Source organism: Coffea arabica, chromosome 8e, assembly GCF_036785885.1.
Source record: "Coffea arabica cultivar ET-39 chromosome 8e, Coffea Arabica ET-39 HiFi, whole genome shotgun sequence".
Lineage (NCBI taxonomy): Eukaryota > Viridiplantae > Streptophyta > Magnoliopsida > Gentianales > Rubiaceae > Coffea > Coffea arabica.
In genome coordinates, this window is record NC_092324.1 from 5,735,666 (window position 1) to 5,754,867 (window position 19,202).

At 34.8% G+C, this 19,202-nt stretch overlaps 2 protein-coding genes, 1 long non-coding RNA gene and 1 other non-coding gene across 7 annotated transcripts; 2 read left to right on the forward strand and 2 right to left on the reverse strand.

Annotated features, from left to right (window-relative positions):
* Nucleotides 1-1,320: 1,320 nt before the first annotated feature.
* On the reverse strand, nucleotides 1,321-7,216 carry LOC113705063 (ATP-dependent Clp protease proteolytic subunit 4, chloroplastic). 2 transcript variants are annotated; one of them, XM_027226937.2, is made up of 3 exons: nucleotides 6,537-7,212; nucleotides 3,641-4,143; nucleotides 1,321-1,680 (listed from the first exon to the last, which is right to left on the reverse strand). In XM_027226937.2, the coding sequence occupies exons 1-2, from the start codon at nucleotides 6,986-6,988 to the stop codon at nucleotides 3,657-3,659; spliced, it is 939 nt and encodes a 312-aa protein (XP_027082738.1). In that variant the 5' UTR covers nucleotides 6,989-7,212; the 3' UTR covers nucleotides 1,321-1,680; nucleotides 3,641-3,656. The 2 variants fall into 2 exon arrangements, with proteins under 2 accessions (XP_027082738.1, XP_027082739.1); XM_027226938.2 differs by having other exon boundaries at nucleotides 1,605-3,389; nucleotides 6,537-7,216.
* Nucleotides 7,217-11,301: 4,085 nt separating this feature from the next.
* LOC113703703 (uncharacterized) lies at nucleotides 11,302-12,664 on the forward strand. Its single transcript, XR_003451512.2, has 2 exons — nucleotides 11,302-11,827; nucleotides 12,188-12,664. It is a non-coding gene; the product is annotated as an uncharacterized lncRNA (long non-coding RNA).
* Nucleotides 11,592-11,769, forward strand: LOC113705136 (small nucleolar RNA snoR143). The gene has a single exon (XR_003451785.1). It is a non-coding gene; the product is annotated as a small nucleolar RNA snoR143 (small nucleolar RNA).
* Nucleotides 12,665-13,367: 703 nt separating the features above from the next.
* LOC113703702 (uncharacterized) lies at nucleotides 13,368-16,507 on the reverse strand. 3 transcript variants are annotated; one of them, XM_027225154.2, is made up of 2 exons: nucleotides 16,247-16,507; nucleotides 13,368-14,255 (listed from the first exon to the last, which is right to left on the reverse strand). In XM_027225154.2, exons 1-2 carry the CDS (start codon nucleotides 16,411-16,413, stop codon nucleotides 13,649-13,651), a joined length of 774 nt encoding a protein of 257 aa, XP_027080955.1. In that variant the 5' UTR covers nucleotides 16,414-16,507; the 3' UTR covers nucleotides 13,368-13,648. The 3 variants fall into 3 exon arrangements, with proteins under 3 accessions (XP_027080955.1, XP_027080954.1, XP_071917334.1); XM_027225153.2 differs by having other exon boundaries at nucleotides 13,368-14,436; nucleotides 16,247-16,501; XM_072061233.1 differs by having other exon boundaries at nucleotides 13,368-14,260; nucleotides 16,247-16,383.
* Between the last annotated feature and the right edge of the window lie 2,695 nt (nucleotides 16,508-19,202).

Consider the following 19,202-nt stretch of genomic DNA (forward strand, 5'->3'; position numbering starts at 1 on the left):
ATCATTTGCTATGGTATACTTGTGTCATTGCAAAATGGTAGATACAAGCTGCAATCTGGATAATGTGGTAGACAGACTGGGACAACTGGACTTGAAGTGAATTGTTGAAATTAATCCACAGATAACTTGGACAAATTGTCGTATGGATGTGCGATTTCCCCAAGTAACGAACAGCCGAGGAGCATTTGAGTGGCTGTTTCATCAGATGGACTTTCCATCCCTCGTGGCTTCACAATCCATAGCTAAGGACCATCGCATTGGCTCTTCCTTGTACAAGCTTTGCTGTAAATGAAGAACTGTGGTCACAAAATGACGTTTCCCAACACTCTTGTACCCCAAAACAATGTTGCCAACTTCTTGAAATTGAACCTTCAACCAATGAGTCTAGAGTTGCATATGATTCAAACTGGTTACAAGTAATTCAAATCAAAACTTGACTTAAACTCGATCAACATTAAGATCGAACTGACTAAGTTGAGTTCAAACTCGAAATAAAAAATACACATCTCGTTAATTCACGAGTTGGTTCGATTATATATATTAATAGTAAAATTACATATATATTTTTAATATTTTATTATTCGTTAAAAAAATTACTATTTTACTTATTTTTTAAAAATAAAATAATTATTTTTTATTTTTTTAAAGCTCGAGCGCAACTGGCTCGAATTTGAAGTTGAAGTCGAACTCGAATTCAAACTTTACATTGAAAACTCATCAAATTCGAACTCAATCTTGATAAAATTAAGTCAAGATTCAGCTTAATTAAGCTAAAACTCGATTCGACTCGTTTGCAACCCAAACCCTCAGATTTTCAAAAGTAAACTCTTCAACCGTGTTTAGAAAGTGAACTCTTGGACTGTGTTTAGCACGTAGCTTGCTTTTAACCTGGAGAGAATTCTAACAGTGGACTCTCCTAGCCACTGGACAAACCCAAGGGGTTAGATTACTTTGACATTCAAAAGAAAAAAATTCAAACATGGCTGGCTTGATTCAGATTTCCAAGTGCAAAACATATAAATTCATCTGTATCATACGTTCGTCTGAACTATATAGAACTATTGGTATCCTATATCCGTGAAAGGTAAGAGATTTTGTATTTCTTTGAAACATTCTTTTTTTTTTTAAGTATAAGTTGGAGGACTCGAACCCGACACCTCTCGCTTGCTAAAATCATTCTAGGTTGATTTTGCATGGCACAAGCTCAGTCGACATTTTCTTTCGTTAGACTTTTGCTCTCCTCCATAAGTAATCTACCAACATTGCATCTACAGAAAACGAGATCACATTCGCTTCACAAAAAATGTTACTGGATAAGTATTTAATATCAAGCACAAACTTACTTTATAATTAGCCATTAAAGCAATGTTCTTCCCCTTCTAATGTGTTAGGCAGCCCAGCAAATATCACTTTCAGCTACTGAATAAAATTTTTACTACAAGATCTGTGGACTGGAAACCTTCATTACAGAACATTGAAAAGGAGGTGTTGGGCAATGGAGTAAATCCAGCAGAAATCCCAGAGGCTGTGCGAAGATTGTCTGGCCTTCACCGATGGTCATGTTATTACCAAGCTATAAGCCAGAACATCTTCTAAGCTGCTAATTTCTACAATTGATGGAGAATAAAATGTTGATAGGTCTCCAGTTTCAGCAATCCAAAGGTAAGGACTGGCCATGACCTGTAGAAGTCAATGGAAAAACATCCAGGCATGAGTCTCCAAAATAATGCGTAGACCACAAAATGGAAGTCTTAGAATCCCTCCCAACAAAGAAGCAACTTTCGCTTGCCCTGGTACCTGTTATCTTTAGCTTCATGACAGCACAACCAAGTTTGTTATGTCAAAGACCTTGATTACATACTCTTAAAAGTTGTTCAAACACCTCCTACCAATACCTTGCCTGAACAAAGGCTAGCTATCAATCTTAGCATCTTTTTTATCTAAACAATCAGTTGACAAACTGAAAAAAGATTGTTGAAAGATCTCATTAGTACAATAAGTCTGACATCCTATTAGACAAGAAGTAATCTTACAACCAATGGAAGAATTGAAGCCAGTCACCAAATCTAGGTCCATCACATTAATCTTTTCTCTTCTTTACAAGTTTAGGAATGATGTATAAATAATAGATAAGGGTGAAGATTATGTGGATCTCCAAGGTTCTATACAAGCACAAAACAGGAGGCCAAGAGCAGGAAAAGAACATATACAGCATAATAAACATCTTACAACTAGAATGGTCAAAATTTAGGGTGCGTTTGACAAAAATGAAGTCTAAAAACTAAAATCTGAAATCTGAATCCATTAAATTAGTGAATTTTTAAGTGCTAAATCTGATACATTTTGGTGTATATCGCATTAAGTAATAAGTGAATAGCTTATCACTTATTTTTGGGAGCAAGTTCTACCTAGAAAATTCAGTGCCACTTAATTAATTCAGATGTTCAATTTTTTTTATTATCAAACGCGTCTAAACATGCTAAAATCTGGAATCCATTAAGTTTAAGTACTGAATTGGGTTATCAAATAGGGCCTTAGTTTGGTCCCAAAATTTTATTGCTAATGATATTCTGCATTGAAGGGTTGTAACGCCTATCTTTTGAAGAGCCTTAACAGAATAAATGCATGACTTCAGGTGGGGATACCCAAATCAAAGGGCAATTCAAATGTAACTGAACATTATTAAACGCAAAAGAGGGAAGGGATAAACTGTACATTGATCTGTGTTTAGGTGATCCAGACAAGCAGTTATTATTCAGAGACATTTTAAGAGCTTCTGTACTTTGCTTTTGCTTTCTCCACTTTCTGTTTTAGGCACTTAGCAAGTAGAGCATGTGACTAAAAAATCCTCTCACATGACAGAGGTATGGACTGTTATACGCATAACTGAAGAGCACCTTATTTGATATGTCAAAATGGTTACTCTAAATGTACGTGGATGGATCATAGTACCATTCACCAGAATTATACTTGCTTAAGCTAAAGAGGCATACTGAGAATTTCTAAAACCTAAAGGTTACTAATATAAATGAAAATTATTCCAAATAGGGTACAAACTAAACATGCTTACCGAAGGACAACCAACCCCCATCTGGGGCTACTCTGTAATCATTAAACCACATAGGACTATCCCTTTCAGCTAATAAAAATAAAACCCCTCCAATATAAATTGAGATTCTGAAAGTGTTTTATCTAAAAAGCAATCGTAGCAGTGAGCTTCTCCACCTTCTTTCTCCAGTTGGCACAACAATCAATTTTCTTACGACATTATCCATACACGAAAAGATGTCATCACTCCAGCTTTGAAGTTTGAACCTTCCAATCATCTATGGCATTTATCTTGCCATTTCATCAAACATTTGTTTTTGCAGCCAAAGTTTAGGAATTTTCTGTAGACAAAAAACATCCTTGACATCCCTCGCTTGTGTATTTAGTCAAATGGCTAAAGTCAAAGCAAATATAAATTTGGCATTTAGTTCTGAGCCTAAACTGCTTTAAAAGCCAAAAGCAAAATCTTCAATTCTGATAGTTTATCACAAAGTGAAAACGCCACATGCAACCCAAAGTGCTTCCTTCCCGAGAATACAAATCTAGGTCACTAACCAAGCACAGAAAAGGGAAAGGTTAAATTATCACATACCAGTAAAGTTGAGCAACTAATATATTTCATCATCAGGAATGTCGGGCGTCAAAAACTTTTTAGGGTCTTTGCTGATCTCCTCATAATTGAATGTCGAAGCTTTAACCCTTTCAGGAACAGGTACAAGAGGAATGATGCTGTCTCTATCAATAACTCCATCAATAATTCCAAATTCAACCGCTTCAATGGGGGAGAGATACCGGTCCCTATCAATATCCTTTTCAACTTGTTCGATTGTTCGACCAGTAAAATCAGATACAATCTTTATGACATTATTCTTGTTATGCATGATTTCTCGGGCTTGAATTTCAACATCTATTGCTTGCCCACTTGCACCTCCAAGGGGTTGATGGATCATAATTCGTGTATTGGGCATAGCCAAGCGCTTACCTTTGGTGCCACCACCAAGGATTAAGGAAGCTGTTGAAGCTGCAATGCCTATTGCAATTGTGGAAACGTCAGCTCTCACAAGTCGCACGACATCAAAGATAGCCATTGTAGCACTGCCAAGGATAAGAAATAAAAGTGAGCAACTAAAAATATTACCAATGTAACTCAACATCTAATTAAGATATGTGTGTGCGCGTGTGTGCATATGTATGTATGTATGTATGAGATGTGCATAAAGCTGAATCATTGCTTGATCATACTTGGAACCTGCAAGCTGTTTCATCATTGAGTTAAATTTACAAAAACTAGTCTTTGAGCTTGTTTTCATCCTCAAACCATAGTCAATACCCCCTGGTTCACCAATTGGGAGTTGTACATATTCTGGATAATCAAACTAACAAAAACGTGGGAAAGCCAAAGATTTGAGGCTCCGGAATTTTCTTTTTCTCTTTGCTTTCATTTTAGAAGAAAACTTCTGATTTATTCTTCTTCACTTTACAGTTACCACTGTCACTATCAGAAACATGTGTTTTAAGCTCTTCGAATTACAGTTAATCTTGACAATGTAAAATATTTTTCTACATTCTCTTTTATTAAAGTATCAAAACAGCATCCAGGAAGTGAAATTCCTGCACAAGCCGTTGCTCCCAACGAGATGGATGAAGGCACCAGATAATAGCCATTCCCTGACAGAAGTTTGGTTTCTATAACTTCTTTGTTTAAATCTGAAATAGATGTATCTTGAGAGCCACCAGGTCAAATAAGGTCAAAGCAGAATTTGTGCCACAAATAGATGCATATTAGGTATTTTAATTGAGTAAAATCAAAACTGCACCTATTCAGATACAGCAATAGATCTTTAATTTTTCCACCCCGCGGTGTACAATTATTTCAGTAGCATCTATGTAAGTTATTCAGGAACATTGTTCACCTTTTGGTCTAAAAGCATGGCAGAAGCCAAAATATTTGTGCTTCTAAGTAAAAGCTATACATGACTTGGAACCATTGCATTCTCCTAAAATGGAAATCATGGTTACACAACATCACGTTATTAACAGAACAAAGAATCATATTAGATAATTGATTGGTGAAAAGGATACACAAAGAAGTTCCTTAAGATCAAAATTTTCCAACTTAACCTAGGCCATATGGCAATATCCAATGTCTTAATTTTGTGATGCTTGCTAGGATGTGGTGGCATCCCAAAGTGCCAATTATCAGACCCACTCCACAATCCAGATCCTCAACAACGCCAACTTCATGAACCAAGTGCTGGTGTGCTAAAAACTATCTCTTAGTACCATACATCTACAGATGCAACATTATGCCTCTACACAGCACCTAATTACAGCAAAAGTAAATCTCAATTTTAACTTCGAGAGAAGAAAAGGAGGGAAACACTCTTCTTCACTAGCTTTTCAAGCTTATGTTGCTTTACCAAATGAATTGTGACAAGGGTGGTTTGTGCACCTACTGACAATGACACTGTGTTTCTACATATCAACTCAAGGGGGATGGTGTTCTATCATTCATTAGCAATAGAAAAGAGTAAAGCATCAAATCAATAGCTAGTTCCTTCAACTTACCATTTATTTAGTTTTCTCATACATCCTTTTTTCAATTGCTGGATTTTTCCTCTTTCCCAGATATATCTAACTCCTTAAAAATTCTGGGACAAAGAGGTCAGAGTAATTTCTCCACATCAACCCAAAGGATAAGCTCCATTCATTTTGTATTCCCGATTATATTCTTTATGCCACTAAATTAGAAAATAGAAAACTTCCCACATAGCAACTCTACACAAGGCTACTACAAGAAGTAAACAAGCGCAGGATGCAGCACATTTCTCGTCAATATAAATTAGAAGCAACATACTTATGCTACCAACTCATAAAACTAAAACTTCTCACGTGGTGAACCATAACCCATATTAACCACAAATATGAGCTTAATTTTGACTTATTCTGCATGATCACAGTATCAGTATACCTATAGCGAAATCTTCATGCTGTATACTGATTTTTCAGAGGCATGCCTCCTCCCTTCTTAGTGTATATAGGGTAAGCATAAACTTCCCATTTACCATTTTTTGACTTCTGATCTCTCTACCCATTAACAAATAAACAACTCTATTCTACCAATTTCTAACAAATATATAAGTGTGCTAAAATATCCAAAGGCGTACTGCAAATGTGATAAACTTCCAATTTGTAAAACTTCCAACAGTAGCCAAAGTTTAAGCGCCGTATTTGCACTAGCCCAGTATTCAGTTTCACAAAATAACTATCAAATTGTACAACTTAATAATTACACAAACATACGAACACACAAACCCAACCCCCCCCCCCATTCCTCCCACTTCCACTGGCACACCAGAAGAAGATAATTCATATTTTCAATTCAAGAATCTAATCAAATCCAATCCTCTGAACCTTCCGGCACCAAAGTTGATCAATTTCACTAAGATATCACATTAAAATAGAAAAAAAGCTTCATAAACAAATACCTGAGAGAGCCACCAGGTGAATTAATGAAAAGCCTAATATCTCTAGTATGGTCTTGAGCATCCAACAACAGCAGCTGGCTAATAATAGCATCAGCAACAAGATCATCAATATTACTCCCCAAAAACACTATCCTCTCCTTGAACAAAAGCCCCATTGCATCAGCCTCAGCCCCCCTCATTGCAGTGGCCGGAGTCTGAGGCGCGACAGCCGTCCACAACTCACTATCATCTGGGCTCGTCTGCAAATCGTTGACACTCAAGCTAAGTGAGTGGGCCAATGAAGCTTTCGACACGTTTCTTGAAATGGGTTGGCGGAAATTCAGAGAAGATTTCACAGGCCAGATAAGGGGCTTGTGAGGAAGTGAACAAGATAGGGAGGGTGGAAAGTGTTTGTGAAAAGGCCTGAGAGAAGGGTAGGAGGAAAGCGGAGTTGAAAGAGAGATGGACTCCATAGTCTTTGAAGAATTGAAGTTTGAAGCAAAGGTTTTGGGGACAAAGAAAGAGGTTTTGACCTTCCCCGGTAAAAGATGGCTTTGAGGGCTGGATGAGGCACACCGGAGGAAGGAGGGATGAGGCTACTTATGTTCCTAGTTATTAATACTAGTGGTAGAATTTGCTAATCCTGGATTGGATTATTGGAAACTTTGGGTTCATTTGGGAGTTGAGGATTTGGACGGAAAAGAGAGGGAAAGAAGAGAAAGTTTTTGATTTTCTTTTGTTTGTGTGTTTTTTAGTGAGAGAGAAAAGAAAGAAAATGGAAGGATGATAGTGGGTAAAATTTTTCCTCTCAAATTGAAAAAAAAGTTGGAGGAAGCTTGTGAAAATTTTTTAAAATATTTATTTTATCCTTAAAAATATTTTAAACAAATATTTAATAACTTTCATATTTAAAATCATTCCACTAATTCTCAAAACTTTCAAATGACATAACAATCCCTTTTCTCTTTTTTTTTCTCATAACTTAACGTTTGGATTAGCTGTTTTTTGGGGTGTTTTTGAAAAACTTTGCTGAAGCAGAGTTTTTAGAGTATATTTTAAAATATTTTTAGAAAATATTTTGAAATATTTTTTATTGGCACTTTATTATGAGATATTTGGTAAAATTTTAAAAAAATTTAAACTAATTTTTAGATTATCTTTTAGAATACTTTGTTGTAACTTTTATTATATTTAAAAAACTAGTTTTTGAAAAACACTCCAATCCAAACAGAGTCATGTAAAGAAGCTTTTCCGAACCTACTGTTTTACTCACAATATGCTACCAAAAAAGAAGGCTTCTTCTATATTAGGGTTGATTCAAGAAACCTCCCTTGAAATTCTCCTAATACCACCTAGTGCTCTCCAAATTTCACAGATGATGTGACGAAATGTCCCAGTCAGAGGGATTCAAATGACGATGCTGCCTCAATTGCTTTTATATCAGTTAAAGAAACCATATGATTATGTGTAAATTAGTATTAGAAACAGTTTAACAAAATAAATGTAGAAGGATAAAAAAAAGAAAAGAAAAAAATTATTTTAAAGAAACTTCAAAGAAACATGAATATTGGAATGAAATTAACAAGAAAGAAACTTCTTTATAGAACTAAGACAAAGACTAGGACATTAATTTTTTGTCTTGTCGAAAAAAGTTTTAGTTTAATGTATAAAAGTTAAGGGCATTTATATGTAATAAAAGTATAAGGTGTGGATTTAGCCCTCCCCTTCTAAAATTATTGCTTTATATTATTTTCAACGGTCTATTGTTAGTTATTTTATATGTACACATTAAATAGAGAATAACTATTTTAGAAGTAGTTTGAAAGTACTAACTCATCAAAATATAGGCTATTAATGTAGCTAACTCATCAAGACATCTTAGCATACTTATCAAGACATCTTAGCATAAAAACATTTATCAACCACAAAATATGCAATTTGAATCACAACCATTTGGTTTAAAAAAGCATTTGATTTGAGTCCTAACTACTTGATTGGAAAAAAGTAAACTCCTGTGCAATACTAACATCTTGCCACATGGACTAACTCTCTACTTTGCAACTCTAAACTTGTACCTATTTTCCACTTTGTATTTTAAATTTTAATTTTAAACACTTTCCACTTTCCAATTTTCAACTTGGACACTTTGCGCCCTAAACACTCAAATTTACCATATTTATATTCAATCAATGACAACTTTAGTAAAATTAACAGCACAGAGGACCCTACAATTCAATGATATTTTGCTAAAAGTGGTCAAAATGAGCCAAAGTATCGCATTTAAAACAAAACGATACATTTTCATAAATTTCACCATTTAATATTTTGGATCATATAAATTAATGAGAATGTACTGAAAGCACTTAAAAAGAGCCAAGGAATTGCAATAAGATCAAAACAATATATGAATTGTTATTAATTTGCACCATCATTTATCTCGTTAATTTTTGTGATGTTGTCCTTGATTGTTCTTAAATGGGACAAACTTGAAAATTTAAGGTATAAAGTGTCTAAAATTAAGAGTTTAAAATGCAAAATTTTTAAAAGTAAAATTTAAAGTACAAAGTAAGAAAGTAATGCAAGTTTGCAGGCATAAAATGGAATAAGTACTTGCCATTTTATAATGGTATTTCCAAGCATAATTGAACTAACAATTTCCAAGCATAATTGAACAAACATATTTATAATGGTATTTGCCGTATTGGTATACAGTATACACACAATTACGGTCCCAAGCTGATTCAAATGCAATGCAGTTACCAACAAAAAAAAAAATGCAGTGCAGTGCAGTTAAGCAACTATGGAGGAAAAACAATCCACTTTTCATCCTTAAATTTTGAGTTAGGGACATATTTCATCCCCAAACTTTTAGGCGCACCACATTTAGTACATGAATTAATTATTTTGGGTCACATTTAGTCCAAAAATAGTAAAATATTCAATTTGGATAGAGAAAACTGATGTGACCGTTGATTTTGACCGAGAAATTGTTTTTACTTAACGGGCACGTGCCAAACATGTGACTTTCTCTATCCAAATTAAGCAATTTACCGTTTTTGGATTAAGTGTGACAAAAAATAATTAATTCATGTACTAAATATAATACGTCTAAAAGTTTAGAGATGAAATGCGTCCCTAACATAAAGTTTATGAACGAAAAGGGAATTTTTCCCGAAGAGCTCTATGGTAATGTGGTTGATTTTTGGTCCACTCCACTGCTCAGCGATAAACCGTAGAAGTAACCCAAGACTCCTACCCCTCGTTTGAGCCCGGGAATACCTAGAGTGAAAAGGCTTTTCCACCTAAAATGCTTTTTCACCCAGAATGGTGGGGAAAAAATTTTATTATTTCAAAATCTGGTGGACAAGTTAGAATGAAATGTTCACTCAATTTTTAATGTTTGGCATAATCAATATTCAAATGTCAAAATAGAATATACTAAATACAAATTAGACTTGATTGCCCTAGATTAGTTTATAGGATGTAATATGTCATATCAAATTTTTTATTTGTTCTATAATAGCATTTGTCTATTTATGTGAAATTTTAATATTTTTATTTAAAAAATGAATGAGGATTGATGTCAAAATTCTTCAATTGTAATACTTGATTCATTTTAATAAATGGTTTTTTAGCAATATAATTAGCAACATAAAATATAAATTGCCTGATGTACGAAATTATAATTTATTTTTAATCTATTTTCAATTTTGATAAGATTCAAAAAAAAAAATTCTTGCACAAATTTTCAAAAGTCAAATAATAAAGTATCTTAAAATATTTGTTATCTAGTATAAAAGAAAAAATTATTTTAAATATAAGAAAAACTAATTATTATGAAAAATCACATTCAAATATTAATTGAACTTATACATAACCTCAAATATCATGATATAGTGTAAAAATTTATAAGGATAAATTTGACATCCTACTATTCAAGCATTCTAGAAGGTGGAAAGTGATTTTTCCAAGCTTTTTTTAGAAATGGAATTCTAAAAAAAAATTTAGAATGATCATTTCATAGAGAAAAGATTTTTTCACTTAATTTTTTTTTTTTATCGGACCCGACTAATCCTCCTGCGGTTCAAGAGGAAAGGCCCCTTCCCCTTGAACACGTTAACCCTGGGACTCGAACCCTGGTGGGGGATATGGACAACGTACCCTGAGGAGGGGCAGTGACCAACCGAGCTACTCAGGTGGGCTTCACTTAAATGAACCATACCAAACACTAAGGATTTTTTCGCTTAAATGAACCATACCAAACGCTGAAATGAAATGGATAAGTTGAAAAGGCCTTTCCTTTCTAAGCCAATTCTACATACCAAACGAGCATAGTAGTTCCTATTGTATATGATGATAATTTCGGGTAAAATGTACTAGTTTTCTTGCTAACAAATTGGTGATTTCCTTGAATGCCTCTTTGCTTTTTTTGGCATTTTGAGATTGATCAACAACATACAAATTTTAAATATAATTTATTTATTTTCATAATAACAAACGTCTATGCATGACACAAAAGCCTATGCAATACATTTGACACTTGAAAAGAATATCAAACCAATTCTATGCAATAGATTACATAGAATTTATTCAATCATCAACATCAACATCAACATTAAATAATATATATATAGATTTTCAACACTAGAAAGGAAAGAAAGAAATGTTGGGATATTCAAAAGAGTTTTTGACAGATGCACCATATTCTGCTCCCCAAAACCAAGCTTCAATGACAAGGCCCAGGCCCAGGCCCAGGCAACATCTATATCTCCACCCTTATCCCGACCCTTTTTCGCTAGGGTTTTATCGAGAACCTATTTCACTTCTTCTTCCCTCCGCTGCTCAAAACAAATTTCTCAATTCAATTCAATCTCAATGCCCACCAAATCTCTGCGAAAAAAATGTCAAATGAAGATCGAAATCTCATTGCCGGAGCCCATTTGGCTACTGTGGAAGCAAAGCGACGTCGTCAAACCGGTTGTTACTTGCTTTCCCAGTTGCAAAATTGCGCTTCGGCCAAGTTTCAGAAAGTGCCTTTAATTAAGTTTTTTTAATAATTTGTAAAATCTTGCATATTTGCACTCATAATTATCGTGGGCTTTGCTGAATTTGAAATAGTAAGGCTTTTGATCCAAGAGTGCATAAAGGAAATGCTGAGTTAACTCGGCGGCGGCCAGACAACCGCTGAGATGGATCCACAGATGAATGCCCCCTTTTCCATACGGCATTTATCTACTAAATCCATCTTACATTATTCTATTTTATTTCCTTTCAACTTCTGATTTTTCGTTAAGTGTAGTAAAAGTTAGCAGGTAGAATTTTTATTTTAATTTTATTTCATTTTACATTTTTTTTTTCGTTTTTGAATGGCTAATTGATTATTAATGCTTTGAATCTATTGATTAGATCTTGGTATTAAGCTATCTGTCAAGACATAGATGTTAAAAGTTGTGGTCTTGTAGCAATTTATTATATTACTTGACAAATTGTATCAGTTGTTTTGTTTATATTTGCGGGAATTTGTACTCTGCATTGTTATGTTAAATTCCCAAAGCAATCACCATTATGCCCTTGACTGCTAGCATTTAACTGGAGGGCATCTATGAAGATATGGAAACCCCAAATGTGTTGAGGGTAGAATATTGTTGTAACTGTTTATGGTTATCCTGCAGGTTTGTTCCTGGGCAAGTTCAGAATCATGATTAGGCGAGGTGGGGATTGTGTAGTTTAACATAATCAGTAAACGCTGCGATTGATTTGATGTACTGTTGGATACCTGAAATGTGCACACAGTGAAAATCTTGCTGCATGATAAATCTGCACCGTGAAAGTGTGTGGTGTGGGTATGCAGCTGTTTTTCGTCTATTGTATTTCTTCGAACAACTGGGCAAGTGGCAGGTTTAAGTTCTGAATCCGTTCAGCACTTGGCGTAAAGGAACAAGTACTTCAGTGAAGTAATCTTCCTGGCTGATCACTGCAATATTATGTTAATTGAGTTTACTAAGGAGCTTAGTGACTGTGTATAATAGGTGCTGTATTTGTCAGTGTGTACTGCACCAATGATTAAATTCATACAGAATAGTTGAGATCTTATGTATTTGTTGGCAGTTGGTTTGAGAGCTGATAAATGGGCTTCTTACCGATGAGAATTCTGCTGTGACATTTGTGCCTTGCCATATTGTACTCGGATACTTCCAACATATGAACTTCGTTGCACTATTTAAGTGCCAGAAGCAATACGTTGGATGTGTAGCAGTTTGTTAAAATTGTCATGCTGAGTTTTAAATTGCCATTTTTTAGGTTGAGGTTTATGTGAAATACAAAGTGATCAAACCCTCGTAGGACAATGGCGCTGGAGCTTCAGCGTATGCTTAAAAGGGAAATAGGGGATCAGCTTTTACACTCTACATTGCAAATTATTGGCAGATTATAAAACAATACAAGTAATGGGGCATCTAGTTGCTGATTGTGACCATTGTCTCCATTATTCCGCCAAAATGGTACCAATGTGTCTTCTGGAGCTTTAGCATTCCTATTGTCCAGAAATGCTCTGGCCGCAGGTGTATTCTTTCCATGAAGAACTAACTAGCTCCCCTGAAACGTGCGCATGTCTGCACCAAGAAATTACTATGAAGCAGAGTATCGCTTGATGAGATTGTCTATATAAAGTATAAACAAAGGAAATATCTTAAGCCATTTATGTGTTGCAAATTCAGATTTGGAAAACCAACATGTTCTAGACACCTCCTTGATGCAGGCATGCAGTATGATTGCTCAGAATGGTGCAGCAAAGGAACTGGAATTAAAAGATATAGATAAAAGAGGCTGAGCCCCACTGACGAAGAAACTGCATGGCCCTAATTCCTCCCTTGAAGGTTCTACTTAGAATGGATAAACAAAGGTTAGAATGTTGCTAATCTGGTTACGCGCTAATAGGCTTACATCCTTTGAAAAACTAGCAGAGTTTCCGAATGCTAAATGTCATCAATTTTAAACTACTGATTCAAATTTTACAAAATGAAATGAAGCAGCACAGCTAACATAATACATCAGATTCTTGTGTTAGAAAACCAGTGAACTAGCCAGCAATTTTCCTCATAGGTTACACCAATCAACGATGCAGCTAAACTGAGTTATTCGTCATCTTCTTGGGTGTCATCAGCAGCTAGCAGATGATTAAGAGCAACTTTTGGCTTTTTGGTCTGTGGCAAGATATCCTTGGCAGCATCTTCATCGCTCTTCCTCTTGAAGGATTCATCTCTCTCATCATCAGGTTCTTCACCTGTGTCAGGAACTTCTATTTCAGCAGTCCCTGCATTCTCCTGTAAAGAAGAATTTGGTCGACCTTCTGAAAATTTTCCTTTACCATTCAAGACCTCCTTGCTGGATGTGGTTTGACACTGAACCAAGAATGCGCGAATTTCTTCACTGCCAGCCAAATCAACTGGAGTTTTCCCAGCTTTGTTCTTTGCATCAATATTTGCACCTTTTTTAATCAAGTACTTGACAAGTTCCAAATGTGAACCTTGGACAGCATAATGCAGGGCAGTCATTCCTTTGCGATTGTATGACTTGATGGGGACTCCGGAGTTAACGAGAATCCTCACAACTTCAGTGTGACCCTTCTGAGCAGCAAAATGAACGGCACCCATATCATCCATTGCAGCAGCTCCAACATCAGCCTTTTTGCAGAGATATTCCACTATCTTTGTTTGCCCAGACCAAGCCGCTAGATGAAGTCTAAACTCAATGTTCCTCAAGGAATACACAGACAGAAAAGTCACAGTATCCACATGTAGTGCTGAGAAATGATGTAAATAGCTGAAAGGCAGTGTTTGTTCCCTGTTTCTCGTATATATTAATCCCAAAAAAAAAGGCTCGAATGGTATTCCTCTTGATATCTCTGGATGAGCATCACTGACTGATATTATCATTTAAGATCACATTCTTAAAAAATGTTGCAGATAAAGCATAAAGCTCTGTAATAAAAATTAAACGAGCCTCAACACGTTGATTCTGTGGACAAGGAAAGGTTATTATAATTCTCAACTTCTGTAACTTTGTTTTCTGAAAAATTCTTCATCCTCCACCCCACGCACCGATTGATAATGTCAGTATTGTCAGGAGCCTTCAAGTAAACTTGCATGAAACTTCTAGTTACTATAGTTTAAAACTTTATGTCCTGATTTTTCAAAATTTCAGTCAAGTGTGATCTTTTGTTCTCGGCGAAAACACGTGCTTCTGGCAGCTTGCAAATACCAAAATATCAAACAGGAAAATAAGCACATCAACTTTTGGAAATCCTTTTGATATGTGAACAGAACTAAACTGAAATACTGAGTCAGGCCCAATTCAATAAAATTACTTAAAATCAAAAACCAAAGAAGAGGATTTCTAGGATGCTCTATTTTCTGGAAAACTACTTATCTGCAGTACAGATTAAAGAGGAATGAAGAAAGCAAGCATGCTTGAATGAAAGAGGCTCAACTATACTTTTTTTCTCTCACGCTACTAGGTTTCAAAAGAACAGGTGATGACTTTGCAATCATTATCATCTAATTATACCCAAAGAAAATGGGAATGGAAAACACAATCTTATACTGCATAGGATAGCCTCTGTAGAAGACATCTGAAACCAACTTGTTGTAGAGTCTAACACAACAAACCACATATATTAGTGCTTAGCTTATTGCTTGATCAATTAAATATCAAGTTAGCTTCCTGGATTGTGCCAAAACTAAAAATAATACCCTAAACTGGAATCATTTAATATTGCTGAAACATTCAGTGGAGTCAAATAAAATTCTTAATTTGGTAAAATCATAAGCCTCACAGGAGAACATGAAGATAAATAATTTCACACAAAAGAAAGAAACTTGATGTTTCTAAATGTCCTGGTTGGATTTCTCAACATACATCAATCTGATATCCAATCTGCTCTTGAAATATATTTGGCAGCGACAGTTATGGACAGGAACACTATCATCTCATCAGACGGGGAAGAAAACATTAAGGTTGCAACATGGAATTAGTGCTAAAACAAAATCAGAAGTAAGCCTTTGATGTTTGAATCATCAAGACAATTTTACAAATGGCAATCAATGCAGACTGAAATTCACAACCCAAACAATTCTAAATCTTCTGGGGTCCTGAAGCATCAGCTATTAGAGGTTTTGTCCCCCTAAATTTTCATCACATTGATAGGTCACCGAGGAAACATCAAACCAAACCGTGTTAGCATACTGGCAAATAAACAAAGAATTTGAACTTGCATCACACTAATTCAAGCCCTAGTTCTCCGTTCAATCACCTTTCCTCAGACAAAAAACCAACTCCCTCATTCCAATCCATCACATACCAAACTGGGATTACACTATCTAATGTATGTTCTTCATTCTTAATTTTGCTAATTTCAAATACTCATGTCAAATTCCATAGCTTAACAGCTGACATCAAAACCTAAAACTTCATGCTCCACCAAAAAGGCTATTCAGTAAAACCCAATTATCGCGCAACTTACTAGGGGAAACGAAAAAAAAAACAACCAAACCAAATTAAACCAACCTTTACTAATGATTCTAAGAAAAACCCACTTCAATTTTGCCAAGAAACAAATTGCAAAACAAATGATACAGAAAAGAAACATCCAACTTCATAAAACTAAACAAAAAAGCCATAGAAAACAACAGAAAACGTAAATGGAGTTTTAAGGAGAAGGAAGAGGAGGATACGGGGTGCGGGAGTGCTTGTCTCTGGAATTGATGGCAAGAGGATTGGTGCTGCATATTCCCTGAACAGCCTCCAGGTCCCCCGATCGAGCTGCTCCGTGTAATTCCTCATCTGCAGTGTTATTTGTAGTTGATGTTGCTGGTCTTGATGGTTTCTTCGGCTTTCCCATGCTCTTCGTCTTCTTCAGCCAAAAAAATTCACAAAAAACCTGCAAATTTCTGAGCAACAGAACTTGCAAGAAAATGTAAAGATCGGCTTCTCTGCAATTTTGAGCCGTTTGGTTTACTATTTAATACACTGGTTAAGTGTAGGTTGGCTGGGCCGGGCCTGTGCATTTTTAAAATTTGTCCAATTGTTGGATCACTTGGATGGGAAATGGGTCCATTACTGTTCTTTTTTTTTTTTTTTTGGGGAATTCCTTTTGTTTACCGATTAGTAATTTATCTTTGACTATCCTTTTAACAAAAGTTATCTCAATTGCTTATTTCTGTTAATTTTGAACGAAATTTTTTTAAGGGAAAAAAAACGCTTGAACAATCTTACAAGCCAATGTGTTATTAACTCCAAATCTTTGTTTGGTTTCTATTTACTGAATATTCTGGGGGCAAGTCATCAATTTTATTAAACAATATCTACTTTCATGACATTTACAATTTATATTGAGAAATATAGTTCTTAAGGAGATATGTCTAAGCATTAATCTTGTTTATATTGATAGTATAAATCACTAGTGTATATATATATATATCAATAGTATATATATTGATAGTATATGGGCTGATGGCCACCACAAAAAACTTTAAGTTTTGGTGGGTGGGCAGTCAAAGATTCAAACTTTGCCTCCCATAATTAGCCACAATATGTGGTTTCCTCAAATTCATTTGAGTGCGTAGTGCACTCTTTTTGTCTGATGATGGTTCAGTCTCCGTTGGCTCCCCTATAGATCTAGTTGAGCTTCCCCTAGAGTAAGAGTAGAGTAGATAAATGATGAATGATAATATATATATATATATATATATATATATATATATATATATATATATATATATATATATATATATATATATATACTGCCACGTTGATTGTTTGACAACTAATCTGAATTTATAATTAGCCCAGTAGTAGTAAGATGTCATGTATGAAGTGGCAAACGGATAGATTTCGGTTCACAAACAAAGATCCATTAGAATTCTCGAAACTAGATCGGATTCTTACTTTGGCCTGTCCAACTTGCAAGAGGAGTGGGTTTGGTCTAGCCAATATATTGCAGACGGGTCCTCTGTCCATCATATTTGTCCATTTTTTTCTATTCAAGGCAAAACTATGTAGTTCCACTCATTAATACCGCTGATATGACGTATAACATTGAATGCATATTTAGGAGGTGTTTGGTAAATGGGTTTCAATTCAATAATATTCTAATTGTACCCATAGTCTTCTACTTTGGAATTAGTAAGTGAAACTACGTAATTTTGCATTGGATAGAAAAAATGGACAGATATAGTGGACAGAGGACCCCGTAGATTGAATGGCCAAATTTGGCTACACTTAATCACCACATGTTGAAGAAAAATAAAAAATTGTCAACAAAAATATGGATTAATATTCTATACATTAATAGTGTATATACTTATACTATTAATGCATGATATATAATCCGAATTTAAATTTAAAATCTAAATTCTATATATCTATCATACATCCAACTGTGATAGTATATACATTGTCAATGTATATAAGATTTACTCTAAAAATATTTTGGAAGACATGGTCATAAGAAATTTGTTCATCTTAGACTAGTCAACGGTGGGTGAAAGAGCTTATTCTACCATTTAAATTTCTAAATAAGATTAACATTGATTTGATTAAGACATGCTATTTCTCAGAATGGGGAGAGAGAAGGAAAAGACGTCGTTACTTGTCACGCTTTCTTTTAGGTATTTCCCAGTAGCAAATGTGTTTTTGGAGATTAGGGACCTCCTAGTTCAAGCTAAATTAAATTAGATGTGATTAATAAGGAGATAGTTATTAAAATTACAACTATGTAATATTAAAATAAAATGTTCCTTTTACCCACTTTATTTTTGAAAGCACAAAATAGTTTGTTTTCCCATATAGTGAACATAATCATCCTAATTTGAATGTAAATTTGTTGTGCATGTCAAGAGGGAAATGACAACTAACAAATGTATAAATTTTGGTTCACAAAGAAAGATCCACTAGATTTCTCCGAACTCAATCTAATCCCATCCCTCCAACCAGTCAAATGGGTTTTGTTTGGTGGCCAATTTACTGATACAATAGCTTGAATCACCAAACTCGACTAAATTTAATGACTTTATTTTGAAAAAAGAATTATCAATACTTCAAAAAACATGATCAAAAGAAATTTGTTGACCTTAGACTAATTAATAGGTGGGCCAAAAAAGCCTAATATATCATTTAATCTTTTAAATAAGTTTAAAATTAATATTTATATACAAATTTTATACTTTCATACTTAAGGCAAATTAATATTTACATACAAATTTTATACTTTCATACTTGAGGCAAATTATATAAAGTATTAAAAATGAATTTTATTCAAATGGAATATTATGTTTCATTAGTTCCACCTTAAATCATATAATCGGGATGAGGAGTGAAATTCTGGATTCGGGACCTCCCATTTATACCTTTCACCAAAAAGCGAGATAACTTGGGGGTTAGTACACTTCTAGTAGCAGGGTTTCTCAGGGTATTCTAGTCCCGCATCGGGGTTGGGGGTTGGGTTAGTTGGGTAGATAAGTCCCTGGGACTGCCTCAAGAGTTGCCGGCTTTTGAGGTTAGTTCTGGGATTAGGTTTATTTAATCAGCAAAAGTCAATTGACAAAACTGATAAAAGACGAAGTACCTTTCTGAGATAACTTGGGGGTTAGTACACTTCTAGTAGCAGGGTTTCTCAGGGTATTCTAGTCC

Bases quoted from the DNA above. Each gene is read 5' to 3' on its own strand.
- LOC113705063 (XM_027226937.2), bottom strand. From the start codon at position 6,988: ATGGAGTCCATCTCTCTTTCAACTCCGCTTTCCTCCTACCCTTCTCTC. The intron at 4,144-6,536 runs GTATTTGTTTAT...TATCCTTGGCAG, and splicing joins TCACCTGGTGGCTCTCTCAG to TGCTACAATGGCTATCTTTG.
- LOC113703702 (XM_027225153.2), bottom strand. From the start codon at position 16,355: ATGAGGAATTACACGGAGCAGCTCGATCGGGGGACCTGGAGGCTGTTC. The intron at 14,437-16,246 runs GTATCCTCCTCT...TGATAATATCAG, and splicing joins GACAAGCACTCCCGCACCCC to TCAGTGATGCTCATCCAGAG.